At 36.7% G+C, this 20,295-nt stretch overlaps 1 protein-coding gene across 1 annotated transcript; it reads right to left on the bottom strand.

Moving 5' to 3' along the window:
* Nucleotides 1-537: 537 nt before the first annotated feature.
* LOC110796729 (protein SUPPRESSOR OF QUENCHING 1, chloroplastic) lies at nucleotides 538-20,113 on the bottom strand. The gene is made up of 28 exons (XM_022001816.2): nucleotides 19,708-20,113; nucleotides 17,995-18,095; nucleotides 17,811-17,867; nucleotides 17,638-17,732; nucleotides 17,153-17,252; nucleotides 16,626-16,684; nucleotides 16,288-16,412; nucleotides 15,930-15,990; nucleotides 14,877-14,964; nucleotides 14,624-14,702; nucleotides 13,641-13,701; nucleotides 13,431-13,506; nucleotides 12,455-12,565; nucleotides 11,857-11,952; nucleotides 10,853-10,975; nucleotides 8,381-8,578; nucleotides 7,737-7,841; nucleotides 7,511-7,575; nucleotides 6,831-6,924; nucleotides 6,554-6,711; nucleotides 5,889-5,938; nucleotides 5,669-5,790; nucleotides 5,410-5,517; nucleotides 4,508-4,600; nucleotides 3,995-4,031; nucleotides 3,311-3,558; nucleotides 3,011-3,160; nucleotides 538-958 (listed from the first exon to the last, which is right to left on the bottom strand). The coding sequence occupies exons 1-28, from the start codon at nucleotides 20,066-20,068 to the stop codon at nucleotides 800-802; spliced, it is 3,180 nt and encodes a 1,059-aa protein (XP_021857508.2). The 5' UTR covers nucleotides 20,069-20,113; the 3' UTR covers nucleotides 538-799.
* Nucleotides 20,114-20,295: the final 182 nt, after the last annotated feature.

Raw genomic sequence — 20,295 nt, 5'->3', positions numbered from 1 at the left:
GTCCCTATACACCAAATTCCATCCAAGATATTCGAATTCTGTCGGTTTACTTTAGTTTTAACAATCACATGCATAAAATGTTAAATAGTGGAGATTCTATTAGGAAACAAAAAACAATAGAAGTAAGTAAGGGGGTCTTAAACTGAACAATACCTGAAAATAAGGGCAGAGCATATGGGGAGAGGCACATTGTTTATGCAGGCATGGCGCAGGGGCTCGAGAACAAGATAAAGACAAACATCACACGCTTACCACAATATTATCATATTATCTCTTCTTTCTAATAATTGTACGGCTAAAGACCCCTCATTTCATTTATGTATATCCAATAATTCAATTACTATTTCTCAACAAACAAAAACTTAAGGGTCGACAAAAGCCAAATAACGGATCATAATCGCGATTTTCCTGCCTTGTATACAAGAGACAAAGTCCCTTTGATGATTCCTGTAACTCTGTAAGAAAACAATGAGGCGATTTTTTTACCTTCGATCTTACCCGGGGGGGGGTAAATTTTTATGTCTCGCAGTAAATTAATTTGACGAAAATCAAGGAAGATCCTCCCCCTTTGGATTAGTATTATGAGTTTATGACATTACAGGAGTTCTGAGAAAAACTCAAGAAACAGAAGCTGCTGGTAAATATTTCCATTGCAGCAATGAAACTGAAATTTACATGAGTGATCAATTCCGGTAGATAGCTTTACCAGTTTAATGAATAATGATCTATGTATACTCAAGTTTTAATGAAAAGTTATGGAATATACAAGTATACTACTAATGGAGAGGTGTATCAAGATCTAGCTGGTAATTTGTAGGCTGTCTCTGTTGGCTTTTGGTTTCACAAGATATTGTAGAGTTATTTCTGCCGGAGATGATTCGGTAATTTCCTCTTCGAACTTTACTTCAAATGCTAATGATTGGTACAAACACACTTCATCTTCTTTACAATAATAGACCTGAGTAGAGAAGACAATTTCATCAAACGATAAGAAAAGGAAAAGTTCATTCGGCTAGTCCACAAAATTCTACAGTTATATTCATATAAATGCTGAACATCAGCTAATTACTCATGAAAAACGAGAGTGGATAGAAGGCACCTGCAAAGCTGCTTAGAAATGCTAGCAAGGTAAAATACGTTATCATGCAAACGCCCAAGGGGAGGATGTTACCCCTTTCTCCCATCAGCTAGCATAGCCATAAAGGAAAAGAAAATACTGACTTTAGGTACCATCCATCGTTGATCTTATTGATCAATCAAGAGATTTGTTTTATTGGTCGATAGAGTAAATTTCCAAGTCTTCAAGGATCATAAACACATCAATTATGATCATGACGGAAGTTGAATCATGCAAAGGTTCATGGGCAAAATTGCCATCAATTTATTTGAGTAAAAATCTTAAGCAAGAGTTTGTTTTGATGTTGCTTAAACTTTTATAGTTTAAGAAAACTCTAACCCTTCCCCTTCAAACATCATCCAGATCACCTTTACCATTTCTGGCCACTGATAGATGACATTTCATTTATTAACTATCTCAAGCTAAGTCTTCTTTCTGCTCTATCTCACCCGTTTTCACCCACCCCCTTCACATTGACATGTATGAGAACTATTCACCTTCCCAATCCAAACCAATTTCATGCTCACCGGCATAGCACTTGTTCAGGCCATGGTTCAAATGTTCCATAGTCAGCTATCAGCTAGTTATGTTAATTTTCCAGACTTCACCTGAAAGGACCAGGTGCAGCCCTCTTCAATAGAGGAACTTTTTTTAAAAAACTTGAGTCCAATTAATTCTAACAAGTATGTACTGATTGAAAAGGGTGGCCTTCTAAGGTCTCATTCTCAACATTATCATCTGATAAATGTTCCAGCAGTTTATGGCCGTCTTAAGTCTTAACAATGAACTTCACTTGGAATCGCTGGATCCCACTACCTTAGGTGGGCCATCTAACTGGGCTTACAGAATGCCCATGATTTTGACAATTTAAATTTCATCTTGGATACAAGGGTCTACGGATTGACCTTCAAGTTCAATTTGACACGGCCTATAAGACATATACAGCTATTATAGACTTATCGGGTATTTCCTTAAGTTCGAATTTTGCATTTACGGAAGCCCTCACCAACATATTCTCAAACTTTTGGGGGTGTTCTCACCATAATTTGGAATTTGGCTTAACAACGGCAAGTGACTTTCTTTTTTCTTTGGTATGGTGGTCACTGGTCAATGTGAAGTAGTCCCTCCGTGCATGAGTTAGTAGACAAGAGTGTGGATATTCAGTGGTGTGGTTTTGTTGTCTTTTTGAAGATACTAGCATTTCCCCTCTATTTTCTACCTCTTTCTAATTTCTAGTTTCATTATGCCTTACGTGTTTATTAGGTTTAGACTGTTGGCATTGTTGGGATTTGACTTTTCGTGATATTCGCCTTTTGGCCTTTGCTTTGTTAGGATTTGATCCAAAGCGATGTTCTAGATTTAACTCTTAGTGTTTTATGGGCTTCAGCAGGTACTTGTGGGTCTGAATCCTGTAAGGAGTTTTGTGCTTCAACCTAGTATGTTGTTGGCCGTAGGTTCTTGTGTGTTTTATAGGGCTTCAGCATTGCAGGTGCTGTAGGATTTTTGTCTCATAGAAGATGGTCGTATGGTTGTCGTCCCGTTATCGCTTTTGGGTCAATTGGAAACAACCTCTTTGCAATTGCAGGGGTAAGGCTGCGTACACCCGACCCCCCCTCACCCCGCTTCTTGCGGGAGCCTCTTTGAGGCAATGGGGTAATGATAATAATGATAATGATGAGAGTCACAGGTCTTTTGTAGGAATTTTGTCCCATAGGTTTTTTTTGGGATTTGTCTACTCAGTGGTAGACTTGTACATTGTTTGAGCATCGGCTTTATCAATTGATTAATGGATACTAATACCGAGTCAGGATAACATCATAACACTAACTTAGGATTTCTATATTCAACAATAAAGATACTGCGAGAAAGAAAGTAAAGTCTAAAGAAGCATACCTTGCAGTTTATTCTTCCCAAGGAAGCTGAAGGGGTGGATCTCTTAAAATGAAGCACAGCAGATCCTTCCGGGCTGAGATTCCCATCTAAGGGTTCAACGGCAACTGAATTTTCTGGCTGTATCTCCACATTGAATTTACTACGAGCTTCCTGCATATAATAAGTCAAACACAGCATCTCAGACATGAAAAATTATAAATCAGAATATGTGCAGGCCTGCAAGGTAGTGGCAATTTTGTGTGCCCACACGCGTGTTTGTGTGTGTTTGAGATAGTGAGTGAGAAAGAGAGAGAGAGAGACCTTTGAGAAATGGTACCCTTCAGGAACTGATATGCTAAGGTATAAATCGCCCTCAGTTGATGTGCCACCATTGACCATGACAATCTGAGTATCGGGTGATAAACGCTTCCTCAGACGTTTCATGGTTTTGGCTTTTGGAGCTGGAGGCTGCACACCCTTCAACTCTAATGTAGAAAGTTGTGGTTCACCTTGGTTTAAGTCCAAGTATCGGATTACGCTATTGTTGGTATCAGCTATCAAGAATTTTCCTGCAAATCCAGCAACATTGCTAAATGAAATGACAAATGTACCAACTTAGAAGCAGACAGCAGAAAATTTGCCTTTATCTGAGGTTTAAATTTGACAGATACATACTCCATAATTAACTAGGTTCAGAGATTTTGAATCTAACACACTGTATGGTTGGGAGATCAGCATTGTAATTTGTAAGCTTCCTCATCATTGAGTAGGACACAATGAATAAACCTCTATACAGCCAATGTAAATTGCCCTCTAAAGGTTTAAAACTTCAAATATCTCACAGGTACACTTCGAAAGGACCTTTTTTTTCAAGGAAAAACCCAACTATTTTGATATGTATGGAATGTGATATAATATCTTTCGAGGTAGATAGTTTCATAGAAGGCACATTTGACATAGTAATATATCTACTTGAATACAAGGTGTGATAAGCAAGAGCCTCACCATTGCCAACTTCAACAAGACCTGCTGGTTCTGAAAGCTGCAAAACAGTGGAAAATAAATGCAACCTAATATTAGGAATTTCATATAGCTTTAACATTCTTCCAAATATCACTTTCATCCAACAAACTAAACACACACATAATGAACATAAGCCGCTCAACAGCCAACCAAGTACATATCTAAGCAATACACATTGTTATGATTAGGTGATTCTAGTCATAAAAAGTGAATTTCAGGGGTACATGTCAGTTTCAGAACAAATTTTATATCATTTTAATTCCTACTGAAAGGTCCTCTCTAAGATCAGGAATGAGCATCATTGACTTTTTGTTTGGAGAACCATGAACAGTAAATGATCAGACGAAAGTTGAGTATATTGGAGGAAACAAATAAACAAACTAGAGGAATCTTTCATTGCCACCTCCAGACACCAGTAGGTTAAAAAACAAAGATTGGTTTTCAATAAGCAAAACAAATTTAGAACTTTAAATTAGCACCACAGAGATATTTTACCTGAGCTGATAGAGATTTACCATCCTTGAAACCAGCTTTTCCAGTCCCAACTATGGTAGTGACTCGTTTCTTCGATGGATTTAGGCTCTTGATCTAAACATGAGAAGTAATACTATCAGCTGTATTGACTAAACTATAACAACCTAAACTGAAATCTCCTTTGGTATGAGGGACTTGCTTGGAGATAAAAATGTTTGAATACATCACTTAAATTTAAAAGGCATGCATAGAATTCAGAAGCACGACTGCCGGATAAAGAACAATATTTCAGATATTGAAATAAATGCAACATAACAGAGGTCTTTTATGGCATTAAGGTGCATGCATCCATGCACTTGGAACTATAAGATGACCACATTTACTTGTCCATAACAGGTCTACATGAGGTGTATATGGCGGATATTAAGCTATGAGCAGAGTTCCTACTTTTTTCTCTTAGAAATCACAAGATAATCAAATGTATGTCAGCTACGAAGTATCATTGAGCTAATAACAAATCTGACATGGGGCATCACTTACCTATTGGCAAGCAGGTCCTTTTCCAGGTAGCCTGACCCCCCCCCCCCCCCCCCCCACCCCTTCCTAACCCAAAGACCGGTTTGACATGGCTATCATTTGGCTTGCAAGCTAAATTGATACTATCAATATGACAAAAGTGTGAATGCACAAAGATACCTACATGCTATGTTCAGCAAAGCAATTCTTACTAATCTGAATTAGTGTTATGACTGTTTCCTGATTCCCTAATCACCCGGCCAATAACGAATCGAAAAAGTGAATTTTATCATGAAATTGGTAAACTTTTGGCCTAATTTAATAAGTTAGGTAGCGAATTACGTACCCGTAAACTATCTCATACTATTGAATTAGAGAACTATTTTAATCCATCTAGTCTCAGTTACCTTGTGGTTATAAGAATCCGCAATATAAACTTGGCCATCTTGTCCAAAACAGACACCTAATGGATGTTGTAGGAGTACCTCAGCACCTATCCCATCATGGTCACCGTACTGAAATAGGAGCAGCAAAGGTATAATTTAGAAGTCTAGCATTGATAAATCTGATTACATATCATATAGGTTTTTATATTTTCATGCAGGATGCTCACGACATACCAGACATCAAAGATGAGAACAGATTATAGAGAGGAAAGCTACTTGCCTTAAACAAATTGTCAGAGAAAATAGGATCACCACCAACCAGCAATCTCGATCCTCCTGTCTTGAGATCAAGAGCTCGAATAGAACTACTCTCACTATCCGCAATATACGCCTCTTTCATATCTTAGATACATCATATAGAGGTAGTGAGCCTCTAATATTTATTTTAACCAATGAAATACTTCAACCACAAGAGTAGCATGTACATTTTAACACAGTACCTGGAGATAGAGAAATTCCAGAAGGCTGTGCAAATGATGTGGTCATCGGGCTACATGGAAAGAAAATATACAAGAAACAGCTCTCAGAAGCATCATAACAGAACTAAAATGAATGTCTAGATCTTAATACAAAGGTGCATAAGAAAGAAAAATGCTCATGCCCTTGCACTCTTAAAATAAAGAGAAACACTGAGAATTGGGAGACTAATACAAATATCATGCAACTATGAAGGATGAAAGAGATAACCACTTCATTGCTAAAAAAATAAGATTGAAATCAAGAAACAAGATAAAGAAAGGAGATTAAAAAATCCATGTGTATTATGTTGCCCTCAATCGACTGGCAGTCCAACAGGCAAAGCAGAATATTGATGTCAAAGAGGCACACAGCTTAGTTCTACTTACACAACAAGGAGACGTACTACAGAAAAGAAAGCTTCATGAAGAACCGGGGGGTGGGGGTGGGGAGGGGGAAGCAGCTCGCGTAGTCTCATTCTCATGAGATTTATGTACGTCAGTAAGATATGACTATATGAGTATAGGAGAACTTAGGGTACAGAGAAATTACATTATCAACAGACATATGAGGCGTTATCAGCTCAATTACAACTAATCTAGGACATAAAAGGTCTGACACAACAGGTCTACAGACTCCATACTCGTACCTTGAACCATTCAAGTTTCTTTCATAACCATCACCACTGAAAGCTATGGTGGTTTCGTCTGATAGATTGTGTTCCCAAATCTGATGCTGGCCAGCAATTGTTATGTAAACCTTTTCTCTGACAGGGTCAAAGCAGACATCCCACGGAGAATTGAGGAGCTGAAATCACATCACAACTTGTAAACAGCAAGAATCTTAAAAGAGTGATTTTAGCAGCATAAAGTAAAGTATATTATCTATGAGCATAGAGGAAAATATATGTCCTTCTCTAATCATACCTGAGACGTTCCCCTTCTTCCTCCTTTGTAATCAGATCCCTTTGTACCATTGCCAGCAAGTGTGCGGACCATCTCATTGACAAAATTGATCTCTCTGAAAATTAAATTAACATGAGAGACAAAATCTTGTCTTGAGAATCCTTACACCACTAACTATATTCAAAAGAGAGAATCAATACAACAAAATGATTAAAGAACATCTAACTTCCACACAATTTCCGATCAGTGCATTGCCAGATTTGTACATCGTAGTAGTCATTAATTTCTTTTGTTATCTAATTGCAGAAGTTTGATTATCTTAACATTTCAGTTTATAAGCTTGGATGGTTAAAGGACCAGAATATTCATACAAAACCCATGGGAGTATACAACCTAAAATCATGTTTACAGGACTTCCTACATGTTAGAGAGGAAAGTAGACCCTAATTAATCTTTGTTGAATGTCAAAAGGAAAATGATCTTTCCCATTTTAGAGTATGTGAAAAAGCAATGATATAAACCCCGTGGAAGGTCAATTTCACAAGAATTATTTCAATTTCACAAACAACAAGCAGTTTTGTACTCAAATAATTTAATCTAATGTCAAAACATGGCAAAAACGGTTATGATCGGGCCACTTGGCTACAGCACTGGCAGAGGAAAGCAATCAAGAATAGTTTTTAAAGGGTGTTCCAACAAACCTCAAAGCATGATTTTCAGTATCTGCAACATAAAGTACATTTCTTTTCTCGTTGTAAGCAAGGCCCTACAAACACACAAACATACATATTATAGATTAGAGAAAGAACAGATGTCTATAATTACAGTTCACAAGCATAGCAAATAATGCAAAAAGAAGCATTTCAACTGTCTAATAACACAGCGTAGATATGCCTATTTTGTGCATACATGCACTTCAAATTTTACCTGAGGCCTGTTGAAAGTTGCGTCATCAAAATTACCATCACGTAAACCCTCCTCTCCTGAGCTCCCTATTTGTGTAATGTAATTGCCATCCAAATCAGTGACAACCTGCAGTTTGATAGAAACATAAACAGTTTATTAAAAGAGCACTTCCTTGGCCAAATCACGGTCTGCATATCAAACTGAGACAATAATAAAATACACAAGCCATAAGGTTAAAAGTTTTTGCATGTTGATCAAATTGTATACTTTCAAGAAAGTCTAAGATCTGCATATCACTTTCATATATAGACACAAAAGAGAGAAGAACGGAGTAGAAGTGGACAACACAAACACTAAAGTTTCATCTCAAATAGCTCCCAAATCCCAACTTACATCCTCATGTTGTACAGATAATCATATTTGATGCACATAATTTCCCACTCATTTATAACTCTTTATTTTTTTATTTTTACCGGGGGGGAGGAGTGGATAACAATGTGCACACAACCACCCACCCCATACTTAAAAGTAAAAACACCTGCTCTCTCTCTCTCTCTCTCTCTCCTCATTTTTTTTATATGTGGTACTTGAACCTGTGCATGAAAGAAACAAGAGGAGTGGGTTGGAGAGGGAAGTGAGGAGGGAAGGAAGGAAGGAGAACTAACAATACGGTTGTGGTTACTGTCTGAAATAAACAGCCTATTGTTCAGCACATCCACTGCCAGCTTTCCTGGAAACTTCAACGGAGAGGTCAGTAACCGGGGATCATTATCTCTTTCCAGACGCAGAGGAAGGGATGTGTTATCTAACATCTTTCTTTCACCATAGAAGAGAAGTGCTGCCTCCACGATATTATCAAGGTCCTGAGACAAAGAAACTAAGGATTATGCTAAAATCATTCCAGTAACATGTTAATGCGTGTACGGAATATCTTTACCATTAAGATAAAATAATCATGAATTGCACTTCTAAATGGCATCTGATCTGATGCAATTAAGTCGGTAAAAGAAAATATTTAACAAATTGTGCATGAAAAAGACCACATACTTTATGAAATAAAAAAAAATTGACTAAAACAATCTAATTACATGCATCATACAAAAGTGTCAAGCCAGACAGAGAAGCAATTTGACTAAAACAATCAAATTACATGCATCATACAGAAGTGTCATGTTTAGAACTTCAAAGCCAATACGAATCAGGAGATGTCACTATTATCAAAGCAGAGTAGCAGACAACTGGTAACTTCTGAGTTCTGACTACACTGAACTGCTGAAGGCAAATCATTCCTGACTACACTGAAGGCAAATCACTCCTGACTACACTGAAGCCAAATCAATATTGTGACAAAGTATCTTCCTGGTTATGTTACATTGAAAAGCAAAATTGACATCGCGTTGAAATGCTGAAAACCCCAACATTTCCAGCAGCAATAACTATCCCAAAGAGAGTTATGTTGTATTCCAATTGACATAACACAACAAGATTAGTAGACAAGCAAGTTATTCAGCCTCCGTATCACAGAAAATAAAACCTACTAACTAACCGAAATGACATCATTTATACCAAATTAGGATTGCCAACTATGATGATGTGGAAGGAGGAAAAAAAGAAGGCTGCAGCAAAAAAAAGTACGAGTATATGTTTATGAACCATGTTATAGGATCCAACAACAAAGTCTGATGTACACAAGTAACACAACTATGGGTTGCAGAAAGTACTAGATAAAAAGTACGTACAGTTAGATAGTTTTGCAAATAAAAGTTTGCCTGGAGTATTAAACTGTAAGAATTCACAGTTAAGGGAGTTTCAGTTAGCTGTCACGACAAAGTGCGATCGTTCTAAGTCACAACAACCTGAGTAAAGGATGAACCATGAAAGATTCTGCCACTCCAAGTCTACAGATTCTGCCTCTATTCTTATAAAACTAATCAACTTATCAACACAAAAGAAAACTTCTTCTGAATACATTCACTGCAAATCCACATTATTAGGGCTTTATAAAGGACCTTTCTCGTTTCCTCCATCTGTTTACAAGCAAACAAGCACTTTTGCCTTTCTTTGGCCTCCAGTGGCAGACCCGGGATTTTGGGTTAAGGGTGGAACCTAGCACCAAAGTAGTAGTTGTTGAAATATAAAAACAGTGCCATGATTTTGGGTAACGAAAGTGGGTAACTAGTAGGAAACTTTTCATGATGTTAAATTTGTGTTAATAGATTGTAGGCGGCGCAAACCTCAAATTGATTGAGATTTTTTAAATTTATAAATATAACACTAGAAGTGTCCAAAAAATGTATAAAATTGAAATGACTATTACTAGGATAGATTGGTGGTATTTATTTGGTTCTCATCAAAGTGATTTATTTTTATTTTTTATAGTGTAGACCAATTAATCGGGTGGAAAAAAAGAGCAGAAACTACTTCTATTAGTGTAGAATAAATTATAAAATATGGCTAAAGAGACAAACAGTGGATATATTAGAAGCTGGAAAAATGAATTAAAAGGAAAAGAAAATAAACAAATAAACTAAAAATGAACCAAAATTGATAGATATGGTCTTCGAACCTCTAACCTCTTGCGATATTACTCTGTATATAAAACACTCCTAATAATAGACCACTGCAACATGCTCCTTTTTGTGTATGTTTTGTCCAGGTTTTAAATATAACCTTATCTTCAATTTGCTTTTGGTATATGTTCAGTTTCTTCTTTCTTTCTGGGTTTGGCACAACCCCCTGGTCCCAACGTGGGTCCACCAATGTTGGCCTCTATCAATCACATTTTCATCCATCATAATAAATCACTAAGACATTTTCTTTTGGAATTAAACCACCAAGACCTAGTAAAACCAGGGTTCAAACCACAACATTTCCCGATCAAAGTTATCTTCTTCTGACAAAACCATGAAAATAGCATTGCATTTGGACAACTTCTACTAGCTTCATCCTTTATAGAGCACTCATGATATCAGCTTCAAGGTTGGTCTGGTTTAGCAAATAGCAATTATGTGAAGTTGAAAGAAAGATGTGACGCTTTCAATCCCATAGTATTATAGTAAAGTAACCTTGTGCTTTGGACAATAGAATAACAAATCAACACAAAGAGAGAGGTAGCAAAAACAAATAAGTTATGGTACCTTTCGACGACCCTCTCCTGATATTTGCCCTATAAGCTTGCCATTGGGTCCCAGAATAACAAAAGTCGGCCATGAGCTAACTCCTAACTCACGCCATAGATACATGTCTCCATCATTTACTACCTGCACACGCATAAAAAGAACAATACACCAAATTTACAGTTAGGACGGAATGGCAGAGATTCAGGACAACAACATAAGAAATAATTTTGAATGCTCAGCAGCAACAACTTCCAAAAATAGAGTGAAGCAACAAAACCCACGCATTTCAAATGAGGTATGAAATTTCACATGTCAGTAGTGTGATTCTTCATTTTTTTTTTCTGTCCTTTCTTCTTACCACTTGGTGAAAAGAAATAAAACATGCCAGAGTTAATATAGGCAAGCATGCCAACAAACCATGGTTTAAACTTAAAGTCCGGACATAATCAGCAGGCTGGATTGGTCTATCCCAACTCCCAATGCCAAACCAATCCTGGACAAGACGAACCACCAGGTGTGCCAGTTCAAGTGATGTGTGGGCCTAATGTAGGCTGTTCAACTTAAGCCTGGATTGGCTTAGATCAGGCCAGGTCAAGCCTGCCATAATGGACAATCCAGGGCTCAGCAGGAATTTTCAATACTGGCCCAACCGGACCTAGAGATCAATCTTGGTTCTCGGATCAGTAGACCAACCGAAGATTAATTGGCTGGCACACCTGAACTAGCCAAACGATCATGTCTAGTTCGAAGAAGAAGAGTAGATGAGCCTGTCATGCCAAGAGCCTATGGTAATCTATATCTCAAGATCTGCCGCTGATTAGAATATTAAACTATCCATCTGAGTGAGAGCCAGTCCAGCCAATGAGCTTACAGTCGGTTTTGCACCCCGATGAGTGGCTTAGTAGGAAACTCCACCCCAAGAGTTTTTTTTTTCCCGAAAATCAATCACATAATATCAAAGCGAGAAGTACAAATTAGAACTACTTGAAGCATTTTGAGATGAAAAGAAATATTCAACATACGGGATGAGTAATTCCATATCTCAGAACTGCATTGCGAATTGCTTCCAAGTCCTTCTCATTGTCAAATTTAGCGGAATGTACTCCAACAACAGCAAACTGCAGGAAGGGAAAAGGGAATTCAATACATAAAAAATAAAAATATTAAAAATTAATAATTTGGGTCTGGCCAACAGCTTAACACAAATATATGAACAGCTTGACCGGAAAAAAAAATATCAATGGGCAATATAATCCATTGCCAGGGGTCTGGTAATTAATGACCAGCATAACCAATGCCTCAAGGGACTGAAATGGGAGATGTCTAGGAAGTTCTTTCTTTCTTTGAGGACATCTTGTGCTCTCAGCACTTCATGTCTTCCTTTCCTAAGAATTTGTTTTCTTATCTCAAAAGAAACTAGCAAAGGGTCACCAAAATTAACATAAACTATAGACCAATACAACTGCAACTAATGAGAGGCTCAAGCCGGTCAACTAGCAACCATGAAAGAAGGCAATTATTGATGAATAGGCTCTGAGGGAATGGAAATTCAGGGACAAAAACTTATACATGCATGCAATCGACAGTACTTATAATATAATACTCCGTAATAATTATTACCGGCATCTCTTTGTACTTCTTCTCCAAAAACTCAAGATCGGGCAGCACATGCATACAATTTATGCAGCAGTAGGTCCAGAAATCTAAGACTACCACTTTTCCTTTAAGATCCTGCAGAAAGTAAAATTGGTTCAAAGGGCCACAGAGATCATCGTAAGCTTTCCAGTTTTTAGCATTAAAATTGTACGAGTAAATTAACGTATAAACACTAATCAGTGAACAACTAGTTATAGGCCCTTGCCCAGGGGTCATGGCATGTAACATAAGATTAAGTATTGTTTCATTTAACACAATTAATGAATGTAGTTGTTTGGGACATAATGGTTCGATGGGTAATAAAAGCATAATTGATTGGCATCGGTTGACAACAGGTACAAATGTGATGAAAAAAGAACTTTTAGTGTGTATACGTTGCCCATTGAGTTCTCTTCTCCTGTACATAGTACATGATATTATAGGTTTTCTTTGATACAATTAACAATAAATTGCATAGACAAGTTGGTAACCCTTTTTCTTTTCAAATGGCAGGTTGTGGTATCGGGTCTTGATTGACCCATTTTATATCTTAGGAACATTTGAGAGATGTCAAGAGTGATGTGGCACCATGTCACCTTGGGTTTTAGGAATAGTATAGATTTTCTTAAAAGACCGGATATAAGAAAATCGGTTCATATATGTGTGCCACTATAATCAGATACACTGTAGCTTGTAGCCCTGTAGGTATGTCATCCATGTTTTCATGTTTAATCACTTCATACAAAGTTTCTGCATTATTCTCTTTTTTTCTTTCTTTTTTTCTTTCTTATACACATTCCTAACTCTAAACCTTCTCTTTTGGAAACAAGGAGACATGGAGTAATTCTAAACCCAGGAACAAAGGTTCAAGGAATTGTATGCAGCGTCATGCCTGTTTTACTGCATGTTTACGTAGAATCAGCCACAATAATTAAATTGGGGAACAAGAAAAACAGCTCACTCTGCGGAACTGAAGGGGTGCAGTATTTAGCCAATCAAGTCCAGAAGGAAATTCAGGCACAACAAGAGCATTTCCCCTGAAAGAAATCAACCCCATAAGCATTTCAGCACAAAAACAAAACCTTCTCAAGAAAGATCGCGGACAGGCAGTTAGGAATCCAACAATGTAGTAATCTGACTTCTAGAATGTCAAAACAGATGACAGTCTCACCTTTTTTCAAGGTCAGATATGTAATTCACAAGCTGTTTTACCCTGGAAGATGGTGACTCACCTATAAGCAATAGAGTAGGTTAGACCACATCATTATCGGCTAAAGATAAACCCACGGAAGTAGAAAAAACACAAATAGCTTATCTCTCTGGAACAAGTCATAAGGACTGGTTCACCTTGCATAGCACATTACACCTTGAGTAACCCAAAATCTTCTTTTTCTATTTTCAATATACTGATAATACATGCTTGGAAGGATAACAGATCGGACTTATACAGGACTCAGTAACAACTTAACTGCTTTCCAATATTAAAACAGAGCCAGAAGCTCAAAATATCTGGATGTCGTGTCCAAATAGTTTAGAATATAATAACCCTTAAATACAGTTCCTCATTCCCCAAACATACATTGAAATTTTCAATGAGACATTTATACAGTAAACAAACACATTGAGTGAAAAAACAGCAGAAAAAAAATTCTAACTGTAATACTTCCGTCCCCCTCCCCTGTGGATTTCAAGTGACTGTCCGGGTAAAAAACAAAACACATGGATATTTATATGAGTTAAATGATCAACAGTAATGGGGAATTATATGTTGAAAAGTGTGCTTCAAAAATTAATGGGATTAGTTTACGATAGTGGGAATTATTTTATGTCTCTATGATGTTAATGGGATTTGTTTATTCTGTTAGTGGGATTAGTTTAGGTTTTTAGTGACTAATTTATTTATAGGAGCAGAAAACTAGCAACTACTCTAGTTACTTGTCAATCACATTTCAGTTAGAGTAGTGGGATTAGTGGGCCCTGTTCCCAACTTTCTCATTGTTTAGTTACTTAGTTTGAGCTTCAATTTACCATTTGTGAGCCTAGTATTCCTTTTTAATTAGGCAAAAGACACCTTGTTTTAAGAGACAAAAACACAGCAAATGCCTGAAGGGGGTCACTATTAATAAGAAAGCAAATTTAACTGAGAAGTATCACCTTCATTGGATCCAAGACTGGGGTTGTTCAATCCAAATGCTAGATTCCAAAGAGCTTTTGGTGATGTATATTGCATTGCCTGCAAGATCACAACAGCTTCCATAGACATACAAATTAGAATAAAGTAACGATGACAACGGATAAAAGTTTACCCAACATGTACAAAATTTGGACAATCAATTCACAGCAAGATTCAACCAACACATCAACCTCAAGATATCAGTTTTTTAGCTCTTTCACGTCAAGACTGTACCTTCCAGTTTGAGATGGCAAATATGAGGCAAGATACAGAAATCCCTAAACTCCCATATCTGAGAATATTTCTCCTTGAAGCCTGCAACCTGTCCATAAATTAGTTTCACAATCTACAAAGATTTAGTTCAATTACATTTGCGGTATTTTACCATAAACAATTTTGTCACGTTAAATTTCCCCCCTCCAACACTAAATATGACATCATAATGAAGAGCTTTCTTCCCCTTTTTTTTAATTTTTTATCCATGAACCCTGAGAAAAATTTTAAGACATCAATTCAATACATTAAAAAAAAAAATTAAAAAAAATTAGTCAGTCATTAACAAATTTGTAATGAAACAAAGACCCCCTCCCATTGATTCTCTTTCCAATATCCTTTAGGGAAGAACAAAATAAGAGGACCTAAACGATGAGGGGAATAAGCAGATGTGGTGCCATAAAACAAATATTTCGATTTATCTGAAGCTTCTCATGAAACAGTAGGGTATGCACAAGAATAGGTTGGAGAAAGCAGTATAAGATGTCCAAGTTCCAAAATCCGGATTGCAATGTAAAACTACTAAAGGAAAATAATACTGGCTCCATCCGAAAAACACTTCGATACCTTTTGGATAAAACAAACTTTTAAAGAGAGACATAAATAAATCAATTCACATGGAATTAGCTTCCAAATGTCTGCCTTACTATAGATGAGTTCCAATTAAATGTAGCTGACCAGGATTTTATTTATCAAAAGAGAACTCATTTATTACCAAAGTACAACTTAAGGAGTGTGTACAGTTTATCAGTAACTTCAGTCGACAAATTTCGAGCCACCCCGTAATAGGAAGAAAATTTAATTTTAGGATAGAGGGAGTTATAAATATTAAGCCCTAAGTGGAGGCACAACCCTTGTTTCATAAGAAAAACGCCAACTACTCAAGAGCCCCAACCCCGCCCTACTCAAGGCCTCAACCACTGGATCCACTTCCCTATCGTGAGATATTGTATATGAATAACACGAAAAAGGAATAATTTTATTTGAAGTATCTGAGACCAAGACCTCTCTTACCCTCCAGATGAGAAGGAATTCCCCACTTCTCCCTCAGATTGAGATGCCTGCAACCTCTCATCTGCAATGTGATGTGTTCATCAGATATTTTCGAGAAAAATTATCCAATCAATATTGGAAAAAGCTTACATGGAATATATAGTCACTTCTTAACAATAGACTTCTCTACTAAACTCCATTTAATGTTGAAAGTTGAAACATGAAGGTTTCCATGTAAAATCTATAAAACTACTAAATTATTTCAAGCGGTCATGGCTTAACCCATTGACAGATGAGACCACCAAATGGATGACAAATGAAATTCAGCTTCAAATGTCTACACTTAACAGCACACTAAATCACTCCTGGACCTACATACTGCGGAGGCTAGATCCACCACTGATAATATCATCAAGAGTAATGTTCCCAATATCCTTCCTGATAAGTGATGGAGCTTCAGTTGCAAGTGCTTCTTCAGACAATGTAGTGGTCACAACTATACATCTGCAATTGTCAAGGTATCCCATCAAAACAGAGGAATATTGAGACAAAAGAAATTACAAGAGTAAATTGAAATTGAAGTGAGAGATGGAGTTAAGTTCATAATGAAGAATATCATTGCTCAACTTATAATACCCAAGATTCTAATCACAAACCAACCTGAATACAAGACATTTCCAGAATAAGAAAGTATAAAACCAAAACATATATACTAACCTCATTTTGGCAGCGTTCGCAGCTTGTAATCCCGCAAGTGCATCTTCAATTACAATGCACTACAAACAGACATGGAAACCATAAACAGATTAGGCCACGCATGACATGATTGAACAACCAGAAATTTGGGACAAGGCTAAAAACTCCGAAACTTCAAAAAATCCCCTTTGCTAAATATTCACTCGACCGTCCAGAAAAAAATAAGGTGGACCAAAATATCAAATGACAAATTCAAGAGACCACCTAATTACAGAGACAAAGGGAACAGGGAAACAATAGCAAAGCCGCAAAGGACAATCAATAATAACTTCCTTTCATTTTCTTTTGGTATGATCAATGGAAATCAAATTATTGAATACATCTTTCATAGTTTCATACGGATGAAATGTAATTAAGCATAGATCAGAAACACTTATCAGTAGAGAACATAGAATATATATTTTTTTCCCTGATACCAGTCCCTTCCTAGAATAGCAAAGGTAAATTTTTCGGAATCAAAGCAGAAACAAATTAGAAGAATTGAATACCTCGCTTGGTATCACATTAAGTATGTTTGATGCAGATAAAAAAATATCAGGAGCAGGCTTCAGATTCTCAAACGCATCTGCTGACACAATAGCATCAAACCTGATATAGAACATATAATACACATGACTACATGAGTACCCTGTGAAGAAGGACCAAGTTCATTTAAAAAGTTTGATCAAATTCTAGTCAAATGTAGAATTGCTTTAACATCACTATCAAATATTTCAAACCTTCCTAGAGAAAATTCACTTCCCCGACTCCAAAAAATTCACCTTCTTAGCAAAGCCTTACAACCTATTTTGCGGTATATCCAAAAAAAAAAAAAATTGAATGGAATTCTTTGAGATACCTAGTGAGCTAAGTACATAAAAAAATAAAATATTATTCATAAGAACCGAATACGAAAATTCATTTCGATCTTTTCAGCATCAGCAACAAATGAAAAACAAAGCATAAAAGTACTTCAGAAATTCATTCATCTTACAGTTCAAGTGGCAACCCTGCAGCAGCTAGATTTGCATCCACTTTGATGCGATCAGCACTGGATGCAACAGCAACTTTGAGGCCCTTAGCTTTGCACTGTTTCATAGAATTTTTTAGCAATCTGCAGTAAATCTATGAAGATTTTTTGTTTCATGTATTATAAGAGAACCGGACCTGAGTAATGAGTTCGAGAGCCCCTGGGAATCCAATTCCAGAATTTGGCTTTGCGTACTAAAAAAGATAGGATGTGTTAAGATCTAGTGACAAGTCTTGACAGCTTTGAGAAGACTAAAAATAGCAGCAAACTGCCCAACTTCTAAGATGCAGATATTAACGAGTAAACCAGAAGTTTGATCACCTTTTCAAGATAAATTTCAAAGAACCTTTTTTTGGCAGCATTGGTATCAAATCCCTTAACACCTTTAACTGATGCAACACCTCCCAAGAAGTTTGCTTCCCCTGATTTACACATCCAGGTCAAATACAGAATAGAAATGAAATATACAGCACGCACTTTACAGAAGAAGCAATATGTTGCAACTAGGATAAATTTCACGACATTATTTCTGAAAACAAGACTAAAGATATCAGAACATATTAATCTAACTTGACCTGCAAAAAAGAATATGAAGGAAAGTTCTGCAAACCAAAACCAGAAGTTGGAGACTTAAGACATACATAGTATATCTCAGGATTAGAAAAACCAAATCTTTAGACAGACCAAACACTGATGTTACCACAAGTTTTCTTCAACTAAATGCAACATTATGCTAATGCAATACTCTGTCCGGAATTAGTTGTTATATTGTCTCAACTTGCAAGCTCTCATCATTAAGGATATGAATTGTATGATGATGACGATAATCACAAATAGTGGTGTTATTCTATCATTTCCCTATCACTTAATTTAAGTAAGAGTATAATATAGGGAATTGATATATACAATCCTAAGGGGATATAAATAAGGAGTTGAAAATGAAATATTAAGCTAAATCAAACATCAATTATATCGATCAACGAGTGATTTTGTCGTAAATTCCTAAATTAATTCCAAATTAGGAAATGTATTAAATGTTCATCAACTCCGTATATATCAGTACCAGTGCATAAAAAGGCTCAAGGTGCACCTAGGCGATATGTGATTCCTTGCGCCTCGGTGCGCCTCATTGAAGTGAGGCACTGAGGCACACCTAATAAACAAGCAAAAATAATTGTGAAAACTGGTTTGCGTGACTTGCGTCTCAGGGGGTACATCTTAGTGCGCCTTAAGGTGCGCCTCCTTGAAATCGCCTCGCCGAAAGCAAAAAAGGCGTCAGCTCCAATCGCCTCAGGCACGCCTTTACATTCAGTACCCTAAAATATAATATCCCATCATAAACCATTACTACTTTACTAGTATAGAAAATATAAAATACTTTCCGGTCATCTTGAGATAGTATACATGACTACTCCTCCCGTTCCTAAATAACTGTCACTTTAGCATCTGCACAACATTTTAGGTAGGAGGGTGATGAGGTGTTTTCTTACTCTTATAACTAAAATCATTAACTAAGAACTTAAGTGCATCGATTCCAATACTTCGTAATTGTTCAAATTCTCTTGGAAATACTCTTCCTCCTAAATTTCTCTTGGCAAGACACTCCTTAAAACCGACATATTTTCAGAACGGGGGTGTATTTGTCGGCTAAGCTAACAAAAGTGTGTTGATAAATCAGTACTGTATGTCTGCACCACACATCATTTGAAAAACTAATTGTCAAAGTTAGCAAGTTTTGACTCTTTCTCATCTCATTAACAAAGAACTACCCTAGCCACATTATCAAATTCAGCATATTTGAGAAAGGAATCATGAATATTAATTTTTAATTCATCAAACTCGATCACTAAAACTTGAAAAGAATCATTGATCATCAAATCTGCTAGCAACTCCAAAAACAACAAAACTACAGAAAATTACATTAAAACAACCCAATAAAATTTCATCCATTCTAGCCACATTATCAAATTCAATTAAAAATCAGTCAAAATGAATCATTAAAACAATCAATTGAATAAGGAGTAATAAAATTACCAGTTCCCATAAAAGGGACAAAATCATCGACTGTAACATCAACGCCCATTTCAGCAAAAACATCGACGCCAGCTCTTCTAGAAGGTTCTTCACTATTGCAAAGTACACCATCCATATCAAACAACACCGCTGAAACTTTCCCCCATTCTTTCCCTGTTTCCTCTTCTAGAACCTTCGTTTCCCCTCCTTCCGCCTTCATGGCAAACGGTGTCGTTTTGGTCATCTTCCGGGAGAACAATCCGACGCTTCTCGACTGCAATCGGACGGCGGAGACTGATCGGAGAAGAGAGAATTTGGGTGTTGAAGAAAGGGATGAGGAGGAAGGGAGGGAGAAGGAAGGTGAAGTGAGTTGCAGCGCCATTCTCTTTCCTCTAGTGATAGTGGGTTGAGTGGCGGGGAGGTGGGTTTTTATTTTATTATTAAAAGATAAAATTGAGAATTTATCGATTTTTTGTGGTCGAAATTGCCCTTTATTTTTTTTTTTATATTTATTTTGCCTTTGCCTTTTTTTTTTTTTTTTTTGACATAAGTTTATAGGAACAAACTAAGGAAAATTACTAAAAGACAAAAGTAAAGTAGATGCCGCCT

Source organism: Spinacia oleracea, chromosome 4 (genome assembly GCF_020520425.1).
Source record: "Spinacia oleracea cultivar Varoflay chromosome 4, BTI_SOV_V1, whole genome shotgun sequence".
Lineage (NCBI taxonomy): Eukaryota > Viridiplantae > Streptophyta > Magnoliopsida > Caryophyllales > Amaranthaceae > Spinacia > Spinacia oleracea.
Note: the sequence above shows the minus strand (reverse complement) of the source record. Positions and strands in the feature narration are given on the sequence as shown.

Coding starts and splice junctions, on each gene's coding strand:
- LOC110796729 (XM_022001816.2), bottom strand. CDS start 20,068: ATGGCGCTGCAACTCACTTCACCTTCCTTCTCCCTCCCTTCCTCCTCA. Junction 11,953..12,454: donor AGAAGTACAAAGAGATGCCG/GTAATAATTATT, acceptor CCCTTCCTGCAG/TTTGCTGTTGTTGGAGTACA. Junction 959..3,010: donor TGGGAAGAATAAACTGCAAG/GTATGCTTCTTT, acceptor TTCTCTACTCAG/GTCTATTATTGTAAAGAAGA.